This window comes from Excalfactoria chinensis, chromosome 3 (genome assembly GCF_039878825.1).
Source record: "Excalfactoria chinensis isolate bCotChi1 chromosome 3, bCotChi1.hap2, whole genome shotgun sequence".
Taxonomy (NCBI): domain Eukaryota; kingdom Metazoa; phylum Chordata; class Aves; order Galliformes; family Phasianidae; genus Excalfactoria; species Excalfactoria chinensis.
The window spans coordinates 42624478-42651946 of record NC_092827.1 but is presented as its reverse complement, the minus strand read 5'-3'; the positions used below and the strand labels follow the sequence as shown (position 1 = coordinate 42651946).

Sequence of the window (27469 nt, the reverse complement as noted above, 5' to 3'; positions counted from 1 at the left end):
GGTTACCTTTTCGGTAGTTCACTGATATGTTTTTGATAACTAAGTTATAAGGACACCAAATATCATCTGGAATAGCTTTGTCTTAGTTGTTTGTGAAACTCCAACCAACCAACCAAAAAATAAAAATAAAAACAGAAGAAGAAAAACAAGCCAAAACAAAAAACCAAACAGAAAAACTACCAATTAATTGCGGCAGGAAGGAAAAAGGTATTGAAACTGTGAAAGTCTTATAGAACTACAGAGAAATGGTTATATCTGGTCCTTCCGTGGAGGTTTTATAGTTGCACTGCACTGAAAATATTGAATGCTAAACTGTCACTTCGTAAGTCAAATATGTAGTTTATAGAAATATCTATAACAATACTGCTCCTCATCAGCGGGGCATTTTTCTAATCTCTTTCTTGCCTATTCCCTCCCCACACCAAGTCTTACTGTTTATCCAAATCTGGCCTTTGTCATAAGACACCGAACAAGCATTCTCAGCATGTGCTCATTATAGGCTTAGTGCATGTGCTACTGTACAACATATGCAGCATCTACTCCACAGATCTGTCTCTTTACTGCCCCACCACAATGAAAGAGACACAGTATGACCATAGTGGTTGAATGCTCTTGGGTAACTATAGTTTCCACAAATAATCTACCATGTCTGAGCTCTGTGACACTACCTAGTAATCCTATATAGCATTTTTCTTACTATTTTCAATCTTTCCCTAAGGTGGTACTTTGGCAAACTTGGCCGAAAAGATGCTGAGAGGCAGCTGTTGTCATTTGGAAACCCAAGAGGTACCTTCCTGATCCGGGAAAGTGAAACTACCAAAGGTAGGCTGGCCAAAGTTTTTCTGACTATGAATGTAAAGGCATGTAGGGAAAAAGATAAATCATGCTAAGTCAGTAAAATACTGTGTGCAGTGCTATAAACGTATAGAAAAGTGTCATGTTGCAAGTATGTGTGCTAGGGAATTAGATGTCTGGAAAATTCCCAAGTTATGGAGTGAGTGTTTGAAGCAGAGAGCAACCCAGGAGCATTTCATGCCAAGTTAAACGCACGGCACCTGCAGCTTAAGTCATGCTCAGGCAGGTGCTCTGCTGCCATTCTCTGAACGTTGTGCTGGCTCTCTGGCCACCTCTATGGTGATGCTGGGTGGACACGGGTCACCAAGAACAGTGCTGTGAGGCTTCAGGAAGAAGAGCTCAGGAAGAATCCTGGTGTCCAGGTCCATACAGAGCCAGGGAACAAACAGACTGAGAAAAGATGATGGGATTCAGCAGTGTAGTCTGGGGAAAATTACTGCTTCTTTCAAAACAAGCAGAATATCTTGATCTTCTTGGCTGCAAGATGTAAGGTGCAGTGTGTGAGGGAGGAAGGTACTGGTTATTATTTTGGGAAGATCGAGGTTTATTGTTATCGTTTCCCCTCTAAAATGCTGAACCCTTGAGGGGGGGAGAAGAAAGAAAGGAGAAGATGTAGCAGTTTTAAATTCATAGATTAACAGCAGGAACACCTGAAAGTGTTTCTAATTAATACATTCAGAAAGTATTGAAGTGTATACATTCTGACAAATTGATGTGGAAGGATGTGTTCTCCTCCTCTCTTAAAATACTGGAGGCATTCCAGGCTTTTTTGGTTGGTGTTATCATTGCTTTTACATTTTGTTTGTGAGGCCTGTCAACACCTTCTTCAAGGTTTCCAGTGTATAGAAAGATCTCTCGAACTCATACAACCGTTGAGGAGAAAACATGCAACTCACTGAAAAAAAGAAAAAAAGAAAAAAGAAAAAAAAAGAAAAAAAAAGAAAAAAGTTGGGCATTTCTCAGTGAACCAGCAGCTGTGGAAAGCATAAGTCACTAGAATTAAGTTCTGAAGTCTAAGGATGGCTCATGTAATTAAAGCACTGAGTTGTCAGTGCTTTGATCGGAGCGCACTTCATCAGCTAGTGTTAGCATGCAAAGCAGTTGGAGTCAAAGCTGGAAAAGGATTTAAGGAAGCACCACTTCCCCCTCCTCTCTGTCTGTCTGCTTCAGGTGCTGCATTCTGTCACCTAAAGGTGTCAGTTTTAGCATTTTGCCTCCTGCAGTCACTGGACTCCTTCACTGTACCTAATGCTGAGGGCTGTTAATAATACGAAACTGGCATTGACAGGCTGATGTCCCATCCTGCCACTCCACAGCTTCACCATTCCTTATGCAGCAGTGACGCACTAGGACCAAGACATGATCTAGCTTGCTCTTTTTTCTGCAAATAGCCTCCACCTGTCTGTTTTCAACAGCAGTTGTGTGTGTGAGGAGCAGGGCTTCATTCCACTCTGCACTGGGTTAAAGACTTCTCTATTACAGTCATGGGTCCTAAAAACAGACACAACATTGCTTCTCTAAACCATGTTATCAGTTTAGTCTGTTCTGACTTTTTTTATGCAGTGATAGGGGATATGTTTTGCGAAACTGCTTACGTATCTAAGTCAGGATTCTTCACAGAGCTTTTTGTGAGACACAAAAGCACTGAGGAAACAGAGTAATCCATCCATCATGGCTGGGCTTATAGCAGAATTTCAGCTGATACCTGAATTTCTCAGCATTAAGGCTTAAGGCTTTCTACATCTTCAGCCACTGGAAGAAACACAACACAGATGTTTACCGTCATGCCTGTTTCCCTTCTCATCTTTGTGGTGCATATGTTCTTAAAAGAGAAAAAAGAGAGCTGCTTGCTCATGGGAGAAGAATAAAGTCAGCTGGGAGGAGTGCGTGGTGCATTCTCTCCAGTAAGTCTTCTAGAAGTGCCATGCCCTAGGTAGTCAATGTGGGCTTCAGGCAGGAATTGTTTGGTGACCTAGAACTGTTCCTTCTGCTTTAAATAATAACGAAATAAAATTAATCAGAATCATACTAAAAGTATTATCGTGGTTGACTTCAGCATAAATTTAACCTCCCTTCATCATGGTCGCCTTCTCTACTTACTTCCGAAATAAATCAGAGTTGGCTCTCTGTGTCTCTCGGTGCCTCACTACCCAGATAATTCATCAGCTCTTGTCTGTATAATCCTTCACCTGGTTTCAATCTCCACCCTCAAATGCTGTCTGGCTTTAGGTTCATTTTTTAAAAAATTCATTAGTGTGATATATTGTAATCTACTTCGAGCCATATTTTTACTATGTGTGTCTTTTATACTTTAATCTATCTGTGGATAATAATAGTTTAAATAACTGATAGTCTAAATAAGTGAATAATAAAAACCACCTTGGTTCTTGTTTTTGTCCAAATTCGAATTAAATCGCCAGTCATGCAATTTGATCTGAGGTCAGCGGAGGTCCACAGAGGGCCACCCAGGCAGATCTAGTTGCAGACCTGGAGCCAAAGATTGTTTACTTTTCCTAAAGAATCTAAAATAGCAACCAGATAGACAGAGAGTGTGACTAAGAAAATACAGCTGCTGCTGTATTCGTGGATGAAAACTCACAAATGCAGAGGTGGAGAACACTGCCTGGAAGATTTTGACAGTAGGCTGACAGTGCGTAAGTAGCAGTGTTGGTACAAAGCATGCACAAAATTAGCTTGCAAATCCCCCTAAAACTTTGAACTCCTAGCTTGGAGTGATGTACTTACTCAGTGGGAGAATATCCTCAGAAAAACAACCTAAACAGACGGTATTTTTCTACACTTAGAAATGAGATCCCCGTCACTTCTCTCAGGGTGTCTCCCATTCACGTAAAACAGAATCATTTCTGTAAGTGCTGGCTCTTTTCCTCATGTTTAGAGGGTAAACAGCAGAGAATTTGTGACATCCTTGGACTTACAGTGGAGAAGTTTTGTTCCCCATTGCAGCTGCACTCACTGGTGAGCCATTTGCCACTGTGACTTCTTGCAGTTTAACATGATGAGAATAATTTTAGAATCTCATAGAACTTCCTCCTGGGGAGACATCCAAGAAAGATATTTTTTTTATCAGGAATCTCATCCATGTACTTGTGGAAACTTTTAAAAACTGTTTTATTCAGCTGGAGATGATTCTAGAGGATGTCATATGTATTGAGAAGTGCTGTGATTTAGATAAGCAACAGCCAGTGCCATCAAACCTTAAAAAATCATTCCACCTTTCAGGCTATCCAGAATTGTCTGCTGGTGATTTTCCTTCCTTACCAGTGCAAGCAGCCCAAGCTTCAGAAGGACCTTCCTGAGACCTCTACAGCTGCCATCTACCTCTGTATTTTTATTCTAATCCCTGGTTTACCTTTGAGTAAACACAGTATCCATCTGAGTAAAGACATTACTTCTTCACTACATTTGAAATGGCATTGTTTTTGCTCAGAAAACTGTACTGTGCTATAAAGTGTAGCTTCACTTTTAGAAGTGTTGAGAAACAACATGTGGGTGTCACTGTCACTTGGAATAGGACCATGCTTCACATTAAGACAGCAGAACATGCAGATACCCATGCTGCTGGCCCAGCTCCCCTTACAGTAAGTGGGAGCTGGGGTTCAGTTCAGTTTAGTTGCCCGTAACTTCAGGCACCTACTGTACAAACTTGCCTCAGTATCTACAGAGCCATAGCAGTCATGGAAACTGGGCTGGGATTCAGCTGCCTGAATAGCACCAAAACCTTTGCTAGGAGCATCTAAATCAAGCCCATAGCACACCTGCAAACAGCTACTGCTACAGCTAAAAGCGAATCCAGCTCCTAAACTGAGGTTTCTTTACCTGGTTATGAGCACCTCGAGCCACTTGAAATACCTGCAGGGTGTCTGCATGGAATGGACAAATGTGGGAAAACTGCTACCAAGTGTGATGTTCTGGGGCATTTCACGTGGCACTTAACCCCTGTCTTTGGGCATCTGAATCCCAACAGTAAGCTCTAAAGCTCCAACGTGGATTTGGGAAGTGAAATGTGCAATTCTTGAAGATCTTTTGGTGCATAGTGTTAGCATAGTACAACCTCCTTAAGACTGTGATGTGCAAAGTATGCTAATTTGGTTGTTTAATGTTTGAGATCCATCTGGGTAACAACACTTCCTGTATATAAAGTCACGGTCGTCAGTGCTTCCTATGAAATTCTTGACATTTACCACCTACTGGCATTTACCTAAACGGCGGTATTTGCAGTGTAACCTGGCACTTAAAATGGGAAAAGTCAATATAACAACCTGAAGCCCTAAATGTTAAAATATGAGTTTTCATTTGCATAGAAGTCCTGACTTCTTTCTAGAAGAGCACGAAAGGGACATGTTGTGACGACTGGAATTTCTGTGATGCCTCCTTTATTGTGTTAGATTCACTTGTTCTTTTTCAGAGTTCAAGAAGCATTTTTGAAGCGATTTCTGTTTCCTTTTATAAAAGATGATCAGCAATCCAAAATTTGTGTCTAAAAGCTGCTTAATTTTTTTTCTCCTTTCCTTGCAACAGGTGCCTATTCCCTGTCTATTCGTGACTGGGACGATATGAAAGGAGATCATGTCAAACATTATAAGATTCGTAAACTTGACAATGGTGGATATTATATCACAACTCGGGCACAATTTGAAACTCTTCAGCAGCTGGTTCAGCATTATTCAGGTAACTTTCCAGATAACACATAGCACTCTTAAGTACTTTAAAACAAATGTTTGCTGCTGAGCTGAGGGATGCGTGAGATGCCCCGAAGAGTCGTTTGAGCTATGTCTTCTGCTTGTTGTAATGCATCTTCCATTATCCCTTTCCCATTACATTTATAAATGGTTCTGAGTGCTGTTCACAGCCTACAGTGGCTGAACTTTTAAAAGCTAGCACTCTGCTGAGGTAAAGGTTTTGCCCGTCCTTTTTCTAACCAAACAGAATTACTGAATTTGACTCGCACATCTGAAAGCATCGATTCCCTGTGTGCTATATGGACTCTTTTGCAGCACAGTACTCCTAATAAAATACATGGAAAACTGCATTGTGGAATTCAGTCACTTAATGTAATGACTGAAAGGTTTGTCTGTACTACCTGACTGAAATTTTCCCATTGAATTTGTGTTCAGTGTGCAGAGTGTTACCATTTCAATCTTAATTGGTCTACTTTTAAATGTAAATATGGCAAGTTGGGTGTCTCTTTATGCATAATGCTTGTGTCCACCCACCAGTCTCTCTTTTTTTCCCTCTAATTCTTTTGACTAAAATGTCATATAAACTGTTCAATCCAAATGTGCATCGTGCTGTCATTGGGGATCAGAATACAATAACTACAACTTAAGTATCCCCAAGCTTCTTTATAAGCCCACTGATTCTTACATGGAAGATTGTCATGTTTCTCAGCTCGCTCATTTTTGAAGCAGAAGTTTTTATTTAAAATGATTATTTTTTATATTTCCTTACTTTAGCTTTTCATAATAATAAAAGGTGACCCCAAATGCTCATTGCTCAAAAGCTTCTCATAAATTTTACTTGGAAAATCAACTTCTTTGTGGGATTTTTTTTTCCCTGTATTCTTTGTATTCTGTCTGCTGTATTCCTATGCTATTCATACTAGACATCTGGCTGTCTTCTCCACCCAGTTTCTGATGGGTGTATGCTGCCTGGGAGAATTTCTAGTTGTTTCTGGTGACTCTACATTAAAATAAGCTGAATAATATACCGAAATTCAAATTAAAACTGAAACCTTTCAGACACCCCATACAAACTCTAGTATGTGTCAGCTTTTATCTGCCTGTGATCAAATTATTTGGACTGTGTGGTTCCCACGCACAGATGCATAGGCTGCAGGGATCTGGAAGTGGTCGTTTCTGTGCAGCACAGAGACATGATCAGTGTGATCCATGTAGGGTAGCTCTCAAGGGCTTAGTACAGATCCACCTCCCAGAGGATTTACTTGCAGCCCCCATGTAACCCATGCATAGCCCCATCTCACTTGAAACATAAACACTGATTCTAATTGCCTGCTCAGCACTCTGGGTTCTGCAAGGTAGATTTGTGAGTGCCTAGATTTATTTCAAGGGAGTATTCAACGCTGCCCAAATGTCTCTGTAGAGGTAAGCATGGTTCCTGAAGAACCACTGCTGAGGCTGTACTTCAGTGCCTCCACAGTAGGACAGGTATACTCTGCACCCTCCCCTTCAGCCTTCATCCTGTCATCACTGGAGGACCCCTGCTGTGTAGCCAGACTTGGACAGTGGTGGGCAGTGTGCAGCCTGGCCTGGTGCAGGCTGTTCTTTATCAGGAGCTGGAAGCACCAAGTGTAGCTTTGCACAGACACAGCCCAACTATCTTTACATTGCACTCCCATCACGTTGCCAAGTTCCCTCATTATCCAGACTTATCCTAGCCTCCTCTTACCTGGATAGTATAATTACCGGCAGTGTCTGGGCTTTCAAAGATCAGATTTCCAGGCCAAAAATATTGAGACTGCCAGAGAGTCCTGACATCAGACTGAAGTCCAGTAACAGCACACTTGTACTCGGAGCATTCCCTAAATGTAAGCCTTTCAAAATAAGTATTGTTCTTGTGCATGCAGTCCAGGCTTACAGGCTGGCCAACATGCCAAGTTGTTTTTCATTTTCGGTGGTGGTTTTTTATTCAGTTAAAGAAAAAGGAGGTCTTGAAAACCTCTAATTCCTTTCTGCATCTATCCAAACTCATAAGAAAGCTTTTCCTGACTGTATTTTTGAGTCGTCTTTAGCGTAATATTCTATTGGAACTGTCTTGGGATAAGACAATGCCAATTGATCAGCTCATCTTCCCTGCTTTGTGTTCGTTGCCATCTGGATACAGGAAACATGTCAAGATCCATATCAGGGTGTCTGTAGGGACTTATGCACCATCCCACAACATCCAAGCTGAGGAGGTAGAGCCCAACCTATAATGCTGAAACAAGGTTTTTACCTGCCCAGAAAGAAATCCTGTACATGAGAATAAAGATTGGATTTGTGTTTGAAATACAGTAGCAGTAACCCCTGTTGCCCTGCTCTGCTGTACCTGCTTTAAGATACATGCTGCTCCGCAAGCTTTGTATCATAGTCTATTTTGTGCCACATAGTAAACTATACAACACTATGGCCTTTCATATGTATATACATGTAAATATATAAATGGTTTTTCTCTGGCTAAAATATATTTTCACTTTGGTCACATTTCAGTCTTCCATAATGCTTGGCAAGAAATAAGTATAATGAATCTGCCCCAAACAATGCAAGACTGGCCACAGACACTGTTAAAAATCTGCTTAATAAAGAATGAGAGGAAAAGAGTTCCGGAGGATATCTAGAAAAATATCTTCTCACAGAACAGAATATAGGAGATGACTTTTCAGAGGATATGTTAAAAAATACTAGGGAAAAAAAATAATAATAATAAAAATAAAAAAGGCAAATTTTCATTGATATGATCCTCAGAAAAAAGAAAACAACAAAACAAAATGAATGTTTTCTGTGTTTCTTTTACTCAGTTCAGGAACAAGCCAGATTGTGCATTACTGATGTTTCAAAAAGTGGTGCTGTACTACACTATGCCAGTTACTTACAAAGCTATCTTAATGCAGCATGGTGGGAGAAGGGAAATCCTGAGTCCGCAAGAGAAACCATTGATGGTCACCTTCAAAGGCAGGCTGTGGAAGCAGAAACTTAAATATTTCCTGTTCTGTCTCAAATGAATATGTTTCAGTGTTCAATTCCTAATCTTCCAGGATGCTTTGTGGTATGCAACTAACAGCTGTTGTGAGTAGCATTGTTTTTATGCTTACTGTTTTTGTTTCATGTCACACTGTTTTTTCTTTCCTCTTCTTTGCTGTTGGCTTCACTTCTGGCTCCATCAGAAAGAGCTGCAGGTCTTTGCTGCCGCTTAGTAGTCCCCTGTCATAAAGGAATGCCAAGGCTTACTGATCTGTCTGTCAAAACCAAAGATGTCTGGGAAATTCCACGAGAATCCCTACAGTTGATCAAGAGACTGGGAAATGGGCAGTTTGGGGAAGTATGGATGGGTATGGAGCAAAATAATTATTCTAAAATAGCTCTTTGTGTGGGGATTGCAAGATGGAAGGTGAAGTGTCGGACGCCGTACGAAGCTCAAATTGTTAGGAGAAATACCTTTGGAATAATGTCTTTAGCTTTGAAATTCTTCAACCTGGAACTCTCGCCATAATTGATGGCAAAAGAAAACTGAAATTTCGTGTTTCTTTGGAAGACTTCAATTTTGACAAATTACCAGCCTCTTACTAATAAATCAAGGTTCACATAGCGATCCACTAGTTATACCAATGAACCTTTTCCTGCAAGCTAACAAGAAAGTCTTTGCCTTCAGCATCCAAAAGTCGGTGTTTGCAAATGAACTTTAATGCAGCACTGAAATAGAAGTCACCTTCCATCTTTCTCAATGCATGCATAATTTTGGATTATAAGTGTGTTTTTTTTATTAATTTCCTCTCCTATAGAGAAAGCTGATGGTTTGTGTTTTAACTTAACTGTGATTGCTACGAATAATACCCCACAAACTGTTGGATTGGCTAAAGATGCATGGGAAGTTGCACGTGATTCATTGTTTCTGGAACAGAAGCTTGGTCAGGGCTGTTTCGCTGAAGTGTGGCGTGGTAAGGCAGAGAATATATTTTGCTTTGGATGGATCTTTTAAGGCCCTCTTGGCTGAAATGAACATTTCAAGTAGAGATCTTAAGGCTAAAAGATCAGAATAGCATGAAATGTTGGTTTATATCACTCACACAGACCTAAATACAGTAATCTTTGTGGAAATTCTTTTCATTTACATACACACTGATAGGAGAGTTTAGGGCTTTAAATTTCATTACTTGCACTGATATTATTTGAGTGTCTATACAGGTGTCAGGTTTTAAAACAGAAGTGATGCTAAACTTGTAAAGCAGAATGGCTAACCAGAAATTAATCTGATACACTGATGTTTTTCTTTCCTCCTATGTTCTGGCACTGATGGGGTCAAACCCTGCAACAAATGCTTCCATCCCCTCTCCCAGTTTTAAAGCAAAGTATCAGCAAGCTAATACTTTCAAGCTAGCTTTCCCATGCATCCACTTCATTAATTGTTTTGAAATTTGTGTCTGCATCGCAGAAGCCTGTAACTTGATATAGAGACCGGGGACAATAGTGTCAAGACTTGCCCAGCCCAGCTGAACCCACACTTTGAAGTCCAGAAATACTGACATTTTCCAAATCCACTGACATTGTTTTCTGCCCATTGGCCAGCTTTACTTAATACTCCCCTCTCCGAGGGCCTCATTCTTTTAATGACTACAAAACAATAGTAATTAAATATATATATAAATCTTATTATAGCTGTAGTATTGAAACACAATATAGTGGCCGTTAAATGAGAGGTGGGCTCAGTTTTGGTGCCAAAATGCATTCTGTGTAGCATCTTTAAAGTATTTGATTCAAATGAAGAATCGCCATATGTTGCTTCTTTACTTCACAGTCACGCTGGTGGAGGAGTGTGGTCATTCTTTTTGTTGCTGTGACACAAAGAATGTAAAACCAAAATAACCAGTGGGCTCTCCTGGGCTCTTGCAGCTGTTTTCAGTTTCAAGACTACAGCAAGGAGCATGGCAGCAAGTCTCTGAAATGTGTAGAATTCAGTTCACCTATTCCAAAAAAACAACAAAAAAGAAATAAAAAACAACAACAAAAAAAAGCCAACTATGTTTTATATTAGCATCCCCAAGTAACTGCAGTTTCACTTTCCTGCTTTCCATCTTGAATACCTGTTAGACTTTCAAGCTGATGTTAATACCCGGTGGTCAGCTTTTACGTGCCATAGATCTTGAACTGTTAAAATAAGCTAAAGCAGCAAATTCAATTTAGAAAAGAATCAACTATGAGAAATAAAGCGCCAAGTACCAATACCAAATATCTGTCAGAAATGGAGGAAATGTTATTACAGTTGTGACATTATTTTCCTTAATGTATAGTAAAAATACGCTAACAACCATGAAGTATTACTGAACTGGAACGTAGTAACATGGTAAAAATGAATTAAAAAATGCATTAAGTGGTAGCCAATCACCTGCAGGAGGAGTTCGGAGAGAGGTCTCTGCTAGTGAAAGTTAGCTAATTTTCTATGAGATATAAAAATATCAAAGCACAACAAGAAAATGCAACAATTGTAAAATAAATAAATCTTTTTTAAAAAGTAAAATATTTCAAATACATCCACTGAAAGTATTTCATGGTAATAGAATGAAGCTCAGTTTTTTAAATCAAGACAAAACAAATGAATAAACAGTTAATCTTATGAACAGTCCAGGTAGAATCCTGGTGTATTAATGTCAGTAATGAAAACCCTGGTTTTCCATGAGGCTCGGTTCCCACCACAGTTTGGATAACTGGGGGCACTTCTGCAAGTGACAGAGACTGCTCTGCAGGTCTGTGTCTCAGTGTCTCCCTACAGGACGTGCTTCATCTCACCCATTGGAAGAGATTTTGGCAGCTCTGCTTGAAATCAGAAGGTGAAGCTGCATCCTTCCTAGCTTGTGCATTAGTGCTACTGAAGCAAAGCCTTGCTTCAGCTGTGCTTTGGAGGGCTGGGTGAAACCAGGAGCTCAGGAACCTGCCCTAGGTGCTCAGGACTTTACTCCAGCACTAGTAGTGGTCACAGCGCTTGTCAGTGAGCTGGCAGAAGTAAAAAAAAACAAGCTTGCATTACACACTTTTGGCTAATACGCATCTCAAAGCTTGCTCAAGCAGTGTGTTGCTGCATGAGTGGTCAAGAAAATGAAAAGCAGCGTTCAGAGCAGCTCCCCAACCTCTTCTCCCCTGCCTTGACCAGGTGAGAGAGCAGCTGGGAGCTGACTGTTTGCTCAGAAAGCATCCTAGCTCATTTATGCCCTGGCAGGTTGCAAAAGCTCACAATCAAGGTATTTTGCATTAGTCTGTTCCTGAGCCACAGTAACTGATTGTTGATGTGCTTTTAACAAATGCATGTTATCTATATTTTAGCCCAAATATTCAATGTACTGTGTACCTCTTCTGCTATTTTCATGCTCATGTGCAGAGGAGTAGATTTTACCCAGTGCTATTAATATCTGAAGTCATGTAGTACTGTTCTCCTACCTTGTGAAACAGCAACTCCCCATCAACAGATCACATTCTATATGGGATGTTTGAGATCCAGACTGAAAGACGCGCTGCCATAGTGCTATGTAGAGAACTGATGAGGAAAGTCTGGACTGCTTGTAGCTGCATTAAAAAAGAAATACTTTTAAAGACACTTTTAAATTAGCATTTACCATTTTTAAAAGCACTTACCATTGCTTCTATTCCACTTGGCTCCTCTTACTGTAGAACTGTGTTAGTGAATTTATCAGCAAAGAGAGCCAAGGATTCTTCTGAACAGGCATAGTTCTGTGCATGTCTGTCAGCTCCAAAAGTCTGCATGAAAACACATAGCTGAGATGCTTCTACCTGGACTTCTGCCAGCTGACAGAGCAAGCTGCTGGGAATCCTGCACCTCTGGGGCTGGTGGCTATGGCCCTCTCCACATGCTCCTGGTAACTCAGATCCATGTCAGCCTTGCCTCTGAAGCAAGCTTCTGGGAAGCCTGGCCCAGGAACTACCAGAAGGCACTAAGGAAGTGCCTCTTTGCTATCCCTCCTGCCCAGATCCCACCTCTATTCAGGGCCTCATGCAGGCTTCTGGGGTCTAGAGCCAGGTGCTTGCCCTTCCATACACCCACCCCATGGCACTTCACCCCAGCACTTCTGGCTCTCCCTGTCCTGGGGCTGGTTCAAGGCTCCAGGAGCATCCAGCCCCTCAGGAGCAGTTCTGGCGTGTCTGCAGGCCTGCTGCCTGCTATGAGGTGCCGCAGAGGGTCTGGGAATGGAGTGAGGGGAGCAGGAACCTCTGCGTTTTCAGTCAGCAGCTGCTGGGCTTCCAGGGGTGAGGAGGAGAAGAACAAAGACTCATTCTGGTTTGGAAATAGGACCGTGTTTCTGAAATGAAATTGATTCAGAATTTGTTGCTTGGGAATTTTTTCTTATATATATTATTTCCCTGTAATTCAGAAGAAAGGGAAAAAAAAAAAAAAAAAAAAAAAAGTTAAAATGTCTTGCAAATGGAAAGTTCTGGCTTTAGCCAGTTCTGTTATCCAAATCTGTGAGTGGAACCGTGTTGTTTTCTGGCGTCATTACTTGTTAAGAGGGAAATGCATGAAGATAGATTTCAGCAGTCCCGGGTTTCTTACTCAGAGGAGGTTTCTGTGGACACCACTGGAAGCATTGTCTGAGTAAGGCATGAGAGATCATGCCCCAGTGCCAAGGGGAGTATTATTTTTTTGTATAACCAAAAAAAAAATACAACCTAAAATATGAGGGAGGAATGGGAGGAAAACAAATGGAAAGGCAAAGTATGAAACCACACTTGCAAAAGTAATATTGTGTCCTTGCCAGGTTACTCCTCCATTACATTAGGTACCAGTCAGAAAAATGAATAGAAGCCGTTTAATCTTACTATGTGTCTGTGCTTTTAGGTACGTGGAATGGAAATACTAAAGTGGCTATCAAGACTCTGAAGCCTGGCACTATGTCTCCAGAATCGTTCTTGGAGGAAGCCCAAATCATGAAGAAGCTAAAACATGACAAACTGGTCCAGCTTTATGCTGTGGTGTCTGAAGAACCCATTTATATTGTCACGGAGTACATGAGCAAAGGTGAAGCTGGAGCTACTGCCATTGATTGCAATACATTTATTTTTATGAAGCTCAGAGGGAGGTGCAGTGTGATGTGTGAGCAGTGTGTGAGGAAGGAAAGGGAGAACAGGAAGCTAAATTCACTTCTGGCTTCAGAAGAACCGTCACTCAGCTGTTTGGGACTGAAGGCCTAAAATCACCTAGATACACAAGCAAGAAACACATTAAGAAAATTTGTGCTAGATTCTTTTCACTTTCCCGTTCTCCTTCCCCTTCCCCTTCCCTTTCAACTCCTCTTTTTCTTTAAGCTACCTAGATGGTAACAATGTAGTAAAATGAGAAAAAGAAAACCTTTAACTCCATCAGATTTCCAGCAGGGGTGCTGAGAGCAGAGCAAAAAAATCTGCTTGTTTTGGAAAAGCAAAGAAACCAAATAGGAAACGTAAGTTCTCACAGGGAAATTTCATTGTACATTGGAGGATACACTGAAGTTTTCAGTACATTTTTTCAGTCTATTTGGAGTTGATTTTTATTTTCCTGGCAGGTGCCTGCCCACCTCCCTCCTCAGGGGCATCCAAACACTGACTAACTCACATTTTAATCATATGTCTCAATGACAAGCATGTGCTTTTTCCTTTAAAAGAAAAAAAAACAACAACTTCTCAAAAGTCTTCTGAAATACATGGTTTATTTTGGCTTAGTTTACTAGTTTTTACAGTGCCATTTTATATGTTTGGTTCTGAACTTGAGGCTCAGGATTTATCAGGGGAAAAAGGCCTAATCATCTGTCTTTTCCCCTTAAACCAGTTCACTGACCTTGCTTAAAGGAGACTGCCACATTTCTGTGTTTAAGTGAAAGATTGTAAAGCTGCAGAATTTTAAAGCTACGGGGAGCCTCCTTGCTTTCCTTCTCACGTGGAAGTTATGTGCATATTGCTTTTGCTAAAATCACTTCCATTTGATCTCTGTTTGGTCTTCTCTAGTTTCGCGTAGTGGTCTTCTAAAATTCATAGTTCATGCCACAGCTAGTGGTTTGTTACCTGGAGAAGGATGGCTACAAATAGTGCGGTTACTAATTTTCTAAGGAAAATTAGCCCCTTAATGCTAAGACATTTAGACGTACCAGGCTTCAGGCTGACCTTTCTTTCAGAGAAGGTTGAGCCGAGATCTGACTTTTTCCATAGCTTGTGTGGCTTGGAACCAGGCTGACACTTTTTAGTGAGCTGAGACCTTTCGAGAGCAGCAAGAATGCAGTTTCAAAGAGCGCTGGAAAAGTGAGGAAAGATCAGCTTTCTTAGTAACGACCAGGAAAATTAAAAACAATTTCTTTTCCCTACAGTTTAGACCAGTGGCATAGACTTTGCAAGCCAGTCTTACAGCCGAGTGAAACAAGTATAGTAGGAGAATTTTAAAACTCCAGGTTTTTTGTTTGCTTGTTTTGTGTTTTGTTGGTTTGGGTCTTTTTTCCTGAAACTGTCCATTTGAACTCAAAGCACTGTTGTATTTAATATTGCACGTATTGTTGCACCTCCAAGCTGATGAATAGCCATTGTTTCCCTAACTTTTCTGTATTGTGTCATCTCTGCATTTACAGGGAGCTTGCTAGACTTCTTAAAAGATGGAGAAGGAAGAGCTCTGAAGCTACCAAACTTAGTGGACATGGCAGCTCAGGTGTGTCTTCAGAATGCTGAGCACTTAGGTGTGCACGTTTCAAAGCTCGCAGATGTTTGACTTCCTTTTAAAACGCACTCGATTGTGTTTCACACAGGTGGCTGCAGGAATGGCATATATTGAACGAATGAATTACATACACAGAGATCTGCGATCTGCAAACATTCTGGTGGGGAATGGACTAATATGCAAGATTGCTGACTTTGGATTAGCAAGGCTGATCGAAGACAACGAGTATACAGCAAGACAAGGTAGGTGCAGTGGCAGGAATAGCACTGAGCATCGTTTTTCTGACAGGAGAACACCATTTTAAAAACCTCTCCCTCCCGTGCTTTGGAGATGCTTTCATAAATCCTGAAGTCATATTATGTGCTAGTCCAGAAAACTCCACTGCTGAAGGCACGTCCTGCAGAGGATATCTGATCAGTTGTCTTTGTTTCATATTGGTCTGTTTAAAGAAAAGGTAATAAATGGGAGCACAGTTGGCTGAAGTGACAGTAATGATGAGGCCCTAGTAGTGCTACAACAAAGCTGATACTTTACTTACCACACTAGAAAGCCTGAATAGGATAACCCCCAATCAGCCTGTGTCAGCTACTTCTTTAATGGTGTGCCCTCTAGGTTTTGCTAACCACTATCAACATTGCTGTGCTATTCTTACTTTCTTTATTTGGACTGGTCAAAGAAATCTGAGAATCATGTTTTCATGCAGTAGAGCTGTCTCCCTGAGAACTTAAAAAGTTACTTTAACAGGAAAGCCATTTTCCAGTTCCACGCAGAATGCTGGGCACCACTGACAACTGATACGCTGTAAAAACAAATCAAATAGTATTGAAGCTTTTTAAAAAAGCATGTGTGCATGTGTTCAGAGTGAGCCGTGACACAGCCTCTTTGTAGTGAGTTGTTCTTTACAAGTCATGCTTGGTTGTCAGATGTTGATCCAAGTTTGCCGAGCTACAGTTTTGTTCTCTTTCTGCTGGCAGTACACTGTAGTGCTTGCTTAATATGTGTCGGTAAATACCACTCTGTCCATTCTCAGTTCTGAAGCCAGAGACTGCCTCATTAAACTGTGTTTCGTGTCATCAGAAAGCAAGGGTCAGCTAAATGCGCCTTCATAACCTCCATTTACTCCTTCCTATTGCAAGATTTTTCTCTTAGTTGAAGTCCCTCTTCTTAGCAGATTAACTCTTAGGAAAGAGCTAACCTCTTTCTGTAACTTTCAAGTGCAGACGGAATGAGACGGAGTTTCCAGAGTGCTCCAATTGATCACAACCCTCGTAATTGCTCACAGCAGCAGCTAGCCACAGGGATAGGGAGTGCAGGCTGCATCTACACTAACAGCTGCTGGCTTCATTCAGGAAGCAAGCCCTGATTATTTTGTGGGGGTCCTTGAGGAACATGTTGTAGGTACTAATGCAGAGCTAACTGCTACTGAGTGGAACCTGAGGGTGAGAATTGCTCCTTGCTCGCAAAAAATAGCTTCATGTCATTCCCTGTAGAGTAATAACAGTGCAAGCTCTGCTGGACAGCAAGCTGCCTCCTGTCTCTCCCCTCTGCAAAAAAAGAAGGGTTTACTTGAAAAAGGCAGCCAGATCCAGTCTGTAAAATGGCTTTGAAACTGTTTTCTATATTATCTCCATTTTTGTCTGTTTTACTGCCATGCCTTTTGTTCCCTTTGGAAACAGCCCAATGTATAGTTTGACATGACTAATTATTTGTTTGAAAAGACAAGTATGTAACCTACTTCTGGCCAAATCTCTTCAAGCCCATGATCCCTAGGAAATCCTCTGATGACCTGTTTGCTTCCTGGTTTAAATCTCTCAAATTGTTTTGCCTTCTTTATGTGTTAGTAATCCTTGAAAACCTGCATGAGCAACGTTGAGGAAAAGCTCAGACAGTATAAGACAGTAAGTTATTGGATTTTGGGTGGAAAATCTTTGAGCAGCAGAAAGTAAAATGGCAGGACTAGCAGGAAGAGGGAACATAGTGGCAGACATGCCCTGCCCTTCTTTCACTGTAGAATCTCTTGTATCATGGAAAAAGCAGCTAGGAAAGGCCTGGCATTCAACCTGTGTCAGTGACACTGAGGAGACCTGACTCCAGTGTGCATGGTAACATCTCATGATGCACGTGGTGAGAGGTCACTCAAATTTGTTCATACTCAAGGCAATGGACCGTACTTCTTCCCTGTACTGAGGTCAGGCTGAACTCCTTCAGGACCACAGAGGACTTTGGAATGGAGACTCAACGACCTGCAATCGCAGACATCTTGTAGAAATGATTCCTCCCTTTTGGTAATGATTTTTTCACCCTTTCTTAATAGGTCGCTTGTTTTCGGGAGGAGTGCATTTCTGGCCAGGCAACCTATTCTCAATTTATTTTTCATTGCAATTCGTCTGGCTTCCAAGGCAGGTGGGCAGCCAGGGTTAAGCATAGGATCATTAATTTATCAAGGAAGAAACACAGCTTCTAAAATGCCACTGGAATTTCTCTCTTAAGTGAAATTCAATCCTGTTTGTTCAGTTCGGCTTCAGTTTTGAGCGCTGCTTGGTGGCGACCACAGTATCAGAAGGAAACGGTTGTCTTTGCTTGTTTCCCATGACCTATTACTTCAGCCTCTGAGGGGATGCATCTGGGGACCGCTCTGTTTATCTGGCTGACCGCTGCTTCACTGGGAATTCTGACAGGGGAGGAGAACCTGGCTGGCGGAGGGGAGGGGGGTGGGGAATGCTGCAGACTGGCAGCTCCTGTGGGAGAGAGGAAATGTTTTGCCTTACGAAATCTGAAGATTAAAGCCTTCGGTCACTCTCTCTGCAGCAGTCTTCCTCCTCATGGCTTGTAAGTGAGTTAGCGGGGAGCTTGTTGTCAGCCTGGGGAAGAGCTGGCATTCTCCGGCCTCGCTTGATCTTCGTCTCCCTTCCCCCACTGTCACTTTTGCCTCCGATTAAATATTTTGAAAGGAAACAGATGGGGATGCTTTGAGCTGCAGCGGGTTAGAGTGCAGGATTCCTGAACCTGTGTGGGTATTACTCAACCTGGTGGTAACGTTTTACCCACCGGTTTATTTTCTTTCTGGTTTGAACAAAGGAGGTCTGACTGCTCCTGATTTAGGAGAGGTAAATAAAAAGCATTTCGTTGTCTGCTCTGCCGTTTCTCAGCAATTAGCAGGAAGGAAAGAGACGGTCACACTGCTAATGATTTAAAGTGTGTGACCAGCAGCTATATGCTGCCATTAAATAATACACACCAAAAAAAGTTCTTGGCTTGTAATGAACATTTGGCTCCTCTTACTCCTAGAGGAAGTGAGTAATCAAAGGGAAAAAAACATGCTATTAAAGTGACGCCCATTTTAAAGGCTATGGCAGGGAACTTACTGCAGTCCACCCCATCAGGGCTTGGTTCTTCTAGCTGTCACTGTTACAACATCTCTTTCCCCCACACAGCGTTGGGCATATTCAGTCTTGTGTCCTTCCATAGCGATGATGCCTGTGTTAGCCTTGCAGGGCAACCCCTGGTACTCTTGGTGCTCTGTGGGATGGAGAGAAACTTCTGACCTCCAGCACAGAATTCCTCATGCAGCTCTGCTACCCTGCACTGATCTGGTTTGCAGCTCTGCAGGGTCTGGGCCAAGCACATGGCACTGTTGAGCTGAGTGCTCCACGGAGCTGCTGGGGAAGAGCTGTTACTATTCAAAGCTGTAGCAACTGATACAAATTTAAATTGCCTTTATAAAAAAACAAAAAAACAAAAAAAAAAGATCAGTTATTTTCCAGGCAATGTTTCCTACTGCATTCAGTGGCAGGGCTCGCAGTAATGCTGCTCCAAGCACACATGAAACAGTAAGAATCTTTCTGATGCCTTCCGGACAAGTCAGGTCTATTCTGGGAGCTCTCATAAGCGTTTGTAAACTTTTGGATCACTTTTGTCTCCTTAACACTGCCCTGGAGGGGTAGCAGTGGTGCCTTTCTCCCCCCCCCCCCCCCCCCCCAAAAAAAGGAGCTTTACAGGGTCGGGGGAGGGCTAGCCCTGTGTTTGGGCCCACCCGCAGTTGTACCTCTCATTCCCCAGTTCCTGGGGAGGGATCGGCCTGGGGAGCCTGCCTTTGGCTCCTGATGTTTTGCCATGCTCCTAATTTCACGTTAGTTCTCACAGAGCAAAAAATGCAATTGCGCGGTCCCTCCCACACAGCACTCCCCATCGCCTACCGAGGCTGACTCGTTTCCTGTTACATGCTTACTTCAGCATTTCAGTTTTACCCTTTGTAGCCTTTTCTTTTCAGCCTCGGGACTGATGTGGTGCTGAGTTTTGCTCCCCAGCTGTTCACCCAGGAGTTCCCATACTCATAGCTTCCAGCACTGAGGGTGCTGGGCCTGGTTTTAAAGGTAACAACGGGCAGCAGCTTCATAGCATTTCTGGGAAATGCAGCAGTGACTCTGGGGCATGAATGGCAGAGCTTTCTGGTTTGTGGAGGTTGAGATCTGAACAACAGACCTCTGAGGGATTTTTGAAGGCCTCAGAAGAAACCATGCTGAGAGCTGCACGTTGGTGTTGCTCGGTTATCTCAGCCCCCTCTGCTCCTCATCACAAAGCCTCGCTTGGGGCTGAAGAGAACCTGAAGCAGCAGCAGAGGCTGCTTCCTTTAACTCACAAGCTCCCAGGTGCGAATACTGGAGTGGAGCAGGGCTTGGGCTCACTGAAGTGCCCCAGGGCAGGGCAAGCATCTGACCCTGCATTGTGCCTGAAGCCTTGGCGTGCTGCACGTCCATGCAGAACAGAAACCCAAAAACAGACTTTTCCATTGCTGAAATGTTTCAAAAAGGCATGGAGATAAAAGCCACAGAAGAAGATCTTGCTCTGGGGCAAAGACAGGCTATCCTGACCTAGGAATGCGGTGTGCGAGCAATTTGTACAGACAGAGTTACTGACCTGCTGGTTTGTAATACAATGTGTTCCAGCAAAAAATAAAAAGATCCCTCCCAGCAATGTAAAATCTGCCTTGGAAGTGGCAGATAGGCTGCATTGTCAGCTGGGGTAATTTGGCTTATCAGTAATTTGGCTTGTCAGTAATATGCATTTTATCTGGTGATCTGATGCTGTAATTTGCGTGCAGCACGGAGTCAGCGTGTTTAATAAGCTGGGCTGGCGTTGCTTTTCCCAACCACCATGCTGGGGACAGGGTAAGCACAGGGGCTGTGTCAGGAGCCATACTGAGAGAGGGGAGCAGCAACTTGGCTTCAGAGTGGTGTTCAACTGCTTTATATTTTCAAAGAAGTGCCCTGTGTCTCCAAGGCAAGGTGTCCCTTTAGTGATGCTGCCAGCTGTTTGAGGTCCTGTGGAAGCACACATATGGTGGTGCTCAGAGGGTTCCTCACCCTTTGCTGTTGCCTGTCCTTGTTCTAAGCAAGCTATGTGTGATCTCTTAGGTTTATGGCACTGCATGCATTGAAACTACAGTTGTGAGAACTGGTACATCCTACCTGGTCTCCACTTTCCCTTACTTAGGGCTCGGATGTACCAGTTTGCTATGGGATGCTCTTGGACCATCTGCTCTCCAGCATGTCTTGCAGGACCAGGAAAACAGGAGTCAGGTTTCTTCCAGTGGCTTCTCTGCCAACCTCTTCTCCCCATCTATACCTTCAAATTGAGGTTCAGAAAACACTGCAAAGAATGCAGACGGTGATTTTTGTATTAATTAGTCTAGAAAGGACCCCTAATGCAGAGGCAACATAGCAATGCAACAAGTAGTCACCCTGCCATCAGGAAAATCAACAGCATACATTATTTGTCTTTGCCAGCAGTGGGGCTTACATTGTGGCCCCCCTCCCCCCCCCCACCTTGCTTCCTATCTTCCCATGACCCCTCAATACACCATAGAGTCACCTCCTCATGCCACAACAGCAGCAGGGTGAAAACACTAGGACAGTTGGCCCCAAAGGAGCCTGAAGAGTTTTATTTCCTCCAAAGACGCCTTTTTTAATGCTCCCTTTCTATCTGAATGCCAAGAACAGGATCACAGAATGGCTGAGGTTGGAAGGGACCTCTAAATGAAGGTCATCTGCCCAAATGAAGGGCTCAGCCTCTCAGTGAAACACAGCAAACAAACAAACAAATAAAAACCCCAAAAGCAAAACCAAAAACAAAAAGGAAGAAAGAAAGAAATTGTAGCTGTTGAATAAAATATGTGCAACAAGTGAACAAGCAAACCTTCAGGCTTGGTCATCTCACACATGATCAGACCACGTCCAGGCTTTCAAGCCTCATTCAGTTGGAATAGTATTTGTGTGCTATCCCAGCTGCAATGTATGTGACAGAGGGACGTTAGTCATTGTGTTACTGACATGCCTTCAGGTCTAAGGAACTTGACCTCCAGATACATGCAGCGTGCAGGTTTTCTGGGGATTGGAAAGTGGTGTGTAGCCCCAGGATGATATGCCAGTCCCAGCTCATCCAGTACCACAGGGCTACCGGTGCTGACAGGCCACGGTCAAGGACAGGAGTTCCAGTGATGGCTGCTGCGGAGACCTCAGACATCACAGTCCAGGTGGACTTCAAGAGAAGAGGTTCTGTAAACTTTGAGTCAAGATTATTCCCATGAAGTTTTAGCTGGGGAGACTGAGATCAAAGCTAAGCACAAGAATAGTAGCTCCAGCAGATCAGCTAATGTAGATACCTAAGAGGCAGGCTGTTTGAAAGTGAAGAGACACACAGAAATCCTTCAGCACCTTGGCAAATTGAACCTCCAATTTGCTGATGCTTAACTAGCCTTATGTCCCTAACTTCAGGCATTAGGGATTTGAAGCTTTCTTTATCTTACATCTTTTTATATAGGAGGACATAGTTGAGCATCAGCAATTTTCACTAGAAAAAAAGGTATTTGTTCCTGAGTAATATTTTCTCTTAGGATCAATTACGTGTAGCGTAGGAAGAAAGTTATCACACTTAATGTTTTACTAAGTAAGGGAATGAGAATTGCCACGTCTGCTTTGTACTCTCGGTCCAACCCAGATTGCAGCATAGAGCAGTACAGAGCATCAAGCACTGGATGTGGTGTAGGAACAGTGTCAGCAGGGAACTGTAAACAGTGCCATAATTTAACTCCCTGAGAGCCATTTGTCCGCGTTACAATTTCCACACTCATCCTGAAAGCTAACGGAGCTTTTATGAAAGGGTGGTGAGGAGTCAGAGTCAGTATGCTTCAGAATTTGAGAGTTTGTCGCTAGGGATCCGCGGTAAGCAATGCAACTCTTTTGCCTGTATGTTAATACAAGGCACCGGGGAAATGGTTGCGTATATTTTCGTACATGCTACGAGTTAATTATTACCACAAGACTTTTCTTTAAAGTCATACTGAAAATATTTTCCCTAAGAAAACAGTAAATGATTGGAAAAGCAAATAAATCAGAGTTTAAAGGCTTGTTATCTTACCATCCTTACCACAGCTGGATCCTGCAAGCCCTGATGATGGATGGGCACATTAGGCTGCACGTATTTGAGGCACTACAGTCTTCAGTGCCAGGAGCTTAAAGTACACTGTCAAGTTATAAATCACAGGCCACAGTTGTGCCTTGACATCATTGCACTCCAAGCATCTCGAGTAGCAATCTTCTATTGAAATCCTTGCATGTTTCTAATGAAATATGATGTTTGTTTTTAATTTATGTTCTTACCATGTTTGTTTGGTTTGCATTTTGCTGAGCTTGAGCGGGGAAACCGGGAGGTACATTTCTAATAAATCTCACTTCTATTCAAGATGCTGCGACTTGCAAGTATCACAGGGAAACATTGATTTGAAGCATTCCGGGAGAAGGAATTTCTATTTCATTGAGCTCATTGGATCTTATGCCCCTTTTCTTTTATAAAACTTCAAATCTGAATGAAAATCTTAGCCGTCTCTTGGGACAAACCCACCTCTTGTCTGCTAAGACTTCCTTTCTGCCCTACACACTCCACCCAGCTGTCCCCTGGGAGCTGGCTCCATGGAGCTGTTTGTTAATACTCGCTCTGTCAACCTGCAAGTGTTGCAGAACAAAGCAGTCACCTGCAAACTGGTGCTTTGATTCTGTCACTACTCTGCTTAAGACTCATTTCTTCTTCCACTAGGTGCAAAGTTTCCCATCAAATGGACTGCACCAGAAGCGGCATTGTATGGAAGGTTCACAATAAAGTCAGATGTGTGGTCTTTTGGGATCCTACTGACAGAGCTGGTAACAAAAGGGAGAGTGCCATACCCAGGTAAGAAAACCGTCTGAGCCCTGCATCACTGGGGGGAAAGCGGGAATGAGCAGTGTGCTTAAACTGGAATATGTGCTTATTGCCATCGGGCTCAGAGGAGGATGGTTATCAATAAGAAGTTCTGTGTATGCTTGGAAGGAAGTGGTCCTGTCCGAAAGCCAATGAATGCTGGTCATGAACAAGAGGAAATGCAGTGTGCTCATTTCTATGCGTTTAATTGTTTTCAGTTAGTTTACTTTCTAGCAAAATAAGGAAAGCAAGGTTACAAAAATCATCTGCATACCAGAGAAAATCATTGTCCACATTTGCATTCCTGTCAAAATACCAACACACTCCCAGAATAGCATTACTGTATTTGTTCTGTCAGTCTGGTTCTGCACAAGGTCTGGTGACTGTCTGAATATCTGGTATTACCAAATCTCCTTTATACTTACTCTTAAATTTTAATCCTTGTGTTGGACATGGTTGGGAAGGAAAGAAGAAGTGTGTAATGTGCAGGCCAGAGCCCACAGCAGGGTCGGAGAGGGGCCAGGTTCGCTGCATGGGGGAACCGGAGGCCTCGTGACTCTTTGTTGAAAGGCTGCCAAGTATCCCGTGGATTAAGATTTGTAGCCAGGGTGATTGGATCTGCCTGTGCAGAAAGAGCTTTACCTTCTGCTGCCTCCTCTGAACACTGCGGACATTCAGGTGCAAGAGGAAGGTGGTGAGGAGAAAGCAGCACATTACTTATCACCACAGATACTAATAGTGGAGCATCTAGCTGCATTTTTGCTTTTCAGTTTCTCCTTAGGAAACCTTGGCTGTGTGCATTACAGCTGATTTAGTGGAAAGTGTCCTAGAGCAGTTCCGGTTTGCCAGTCTAGCCACGGTCAAGCAGTCAGGCCCATACATCAAATACAGCAGGAAAAGCATCCAGTTGGAGTTCAATTTATCCTTTCGTATCTCATGCCACTTCAGAAAGCTGAGCTCAGCAAATTTGAACTCCCAGAGGTTTTCAGCTTTACTAGCTCCCAGCAGCCAGCAGCTGATAATTGGGAAGGAAATATGGGAACTGGAAGGCTTCTCGTGATCAGCAGTGAATTTTACTATGACTGGCAGAGAGCAGCTTAGCAAAACTCTGTCTGTGCCAACAGAATGAAGGAGCAGAAAGAGAGGTTATGTGTTTCTGTGGGGTGGATGAATCTGTCTGCCCCACGTTTCCCTGTGTGATTGAAGAACACAGGGTGTTGCCTCTGCATGGAGTGTTTGTGTCAGTGTCTGGGACAAAGGTCTTCCTGCTATGTGGATTATCAGCAGTGGCATGAGGAACGGTGATTTTCAGGGGGTTACTGAGGGTTAAATGAGCAGTCATTGATTGTGCAAAGGTTGAAGATAGAAAGAAGAAGTGTAAAACTTAGCTGATATGGTGTTGCCTCTATAGGGTGAGCAGAGATCCTGGATGGATGCAGGAAGAGGATGCATCTGGTCAGTACTAGCAGAATGGGTGTAGAGGGGCTCTTGCCAGCCAGGGCAGAGTTAAGGCTTGTTAAGGTTTTTTTTCTGAGTTCTACATATAAGGGGCAGCAATGCACAGTGACTTGTCTTTTATCACATGCATGAGCATAGATGCACACAGACAGGAAATAATACTATTGTAGGCAAAAGTAACTGCCTAAGCCCTGTGTTAGCTCACAGGTTCATAATTCAACACTGTGTTAGCCAGGTCAGCAGAGGGTATATACATTTCCCATGTGTTCCTTTTTCTCCCTGTGGGAGAAGGAGGCCACTGGATGTGCATTTAAGTGCTCGCAATATATGACTTCTTGTCGGATCCATGACAGAAATCTCAGGCCTGGTCTGCATCCCAAAAATGTGGGCAGTTTTATTACATGGCAGTCTGAACACTTCAAAGACAACTAGCAGTGTTTCTCCTCTTCCAGAACTGTCCTGCCTCTTCGTCCCACACCGCATAAAGCTCTCACGTGCTGAAAATCCTTTCTGGTTCATTCTCTCCCAGACATGCTAGAATGGCATCAAGTAGCTAAAAAAAACCTTTTGTGAGTTACATGGCATAGAGCTGGAAATTCATAGAATCACAGAATCCTCAGAGTTGGAAGGTACCTCTGAGAGCCATCTAGTCCAATTCCCCTGCAATGAACAAGGATACCACAGCTAGATCAGGTTGCTCTGATCCAGCTCACCTTGAAAGTCTTCAGGGATGTAGCATCAACCACATCTCCAAACAACCTGTTCCAGTACCTCACTACCCTCACCGTAAGACATTTTTTCACCCACAGGTCATGTACTTCCTAGGTTATACCTTGCCTGAGCTCTACACTCTTATCCCCTTGCCATGGCTTCTGCCTCTGCTCAGCCAGGCCTTAACCATTCTGGTGCCCATCAGCTTTACCTAAGGTTTTTCCTGCCTTCACATCACGGTTTGCATAAAAAGGAAGATATGGGGTCCAACCACTCCAAGAGGCAGGACTGAGCCCTGTTGTGACCAGCAGTAGGGTCTGAGGGAGCAGCATGGAGCTGTGTCAGGAGAGGGTCAGGCTGGAGATGAGGAAGAGGATCTTCACCAGAGGGTGGTCACGGCCCCAAGCTGCCAGAATTCAGGCTGCATTTGGACAACACCCTCAGACACAGTGCTTGAATTTTGGGTGGTCCTGTGTGGAGCCAGGAGCTGGATGTGAAGGATCTTGTCAGTCCCTTCCCACTCAGGATATTTTGTAATTCATGCACCCTAGCTCTGTGATGGCAACTGCGCCTCCAGGGCACGGTACCTCATGCCTTGAAGAATCAGGCATTGTTTTAAGCTTGTGTAGGAAGGAGAACGCAGGGAAAAGGCAGGCAGTTTCTAGGAGGAGTTTTCAAGACTAGTGAGTGGAGCAGGACTTGGCATTCATTGTCCACCAGATTTCAGCCAGATGAATGACCTCCTTTTGGAAAGAGAGACCAGAGCAGAGGGAGGACACGGGAATGATAAAGATTGTACTGGCAGAGGTGAAGATCAGGCTGGAGTTCATGATCCAACATTGCTCCCAGATCTTAGAGCTCCCACAGGCAAGACTGACTTTTCCTCATCTCCGTCCTTCAACCAGGCCTGTTTCTCTGACAGTGGACATAATGATAATGGACTGCTGTGATAACAGTGCTTTCTCATTCTTTTTACAAGAGAGCAGATTGAAATCAGCAACTATCGCAGTCATTCTGGGTGTTGAGGTTCTGTTTTCACTATCATAGCAGGGAAATAAAAGCTGGATATGTGCAGAGGAGGAGACAAGTTTAAAAAAGTAATCTGCTTAGTAAACCTTTTTCATTCCATTTCTTTCTCTTTCCATAGATTCCTCTTGGATCTTAGTATGTTTTTAATGGAGTTTAAGAGTAGGAGGCTGCATTTCTCTAGCAGTAGTCAGAATTTGGTTTTATTTTTATTTAATGTTCCCTTTTGCACAGACAGAATCCTCAGCTGCACTTTACAAGCACCTTTGAACTCTTCCCTTCTGGTTTTTTGCTGCGCTTGTCACACTAAAAGGTTTTATGTCCGGTGTGACAGCAACCATGATAGTATACACATTGCTGCCTCCAGCCAGCTGGTCTTTGAGTTTGGACTCCAAGGTGGGCCGCAGGCCACGGGGAGCTGTGTTCAGCCTCTTCGTCACTGCAGGAGGTTGGGGCCAGAAGGGTCACTGGGTCACTGACCCAGTGTGATGGGTACCATCGTCATAAGTGGTAGATAAGGACTTGGGGGAGGTGTGTACTCAGCACATCACACAGATAAGCTTTGGTGTGTTTTGGTGTGTTTCTTTGTAAGCAGGAAAACTCAGCTCACAAATGCTACAGCTCAAGGTTGCAACTCTTATTGCAAGCAAATAATACCTTATTTAAGATAAGGACTAAAGAAAAAAAAACAAGATGTTGATAGCCTTGCTTTGTGGGTGTTTTGAATGTGAGAAGTATTTGGGGAATTTCAGGCCTTGATTTTTAACGCTGC

General features: G+C 43.0%; 1 protein-coding gene across 3 annotated transcripts in view; it reads left to right on the top strand.

The window, feature by feature from the left end:
* Window positions 1-27469, top strand: part of FYN (FYN proto-oncogene, Src family tyrosine kinase) — a 130359-nt gene that overhangs the window by 96372 nt on the left and 6518 nt on the right. For 2 of the 3 annotated variants that reach the window (XM_072331617.1, XM_072331616.1), the window contains 7 exons: window positions 719-822; window positions 5395-5544; window positions 8756-8920; window positions 13432-13611; window positions 15185-15261; window positions 15359-15512; window positions 23362-23493. In XM_072331617.1, the coding sequence (XP_072187718.1) occupies window positions 719-822; window positions 5395-5544; window positions 8756-8920; window positions 13432-13611; window positions 15185-15261; window positions 15359-15512; window positions 23362-23493 (962 nt within the window). Of the gene's footprint in view, window positions 1-718; window positions 823-5394; window positions 5545-8755; window positions 8921-9370; window positions 9527-13431; window positions 13612-15184; window positions 15262-15358; window positions 15513-23361; window positions 23494-27469 lie in introns of all 3 variants that reach the window. The other variant, XM_072331618.1, reaches the window with a different exon arrangement.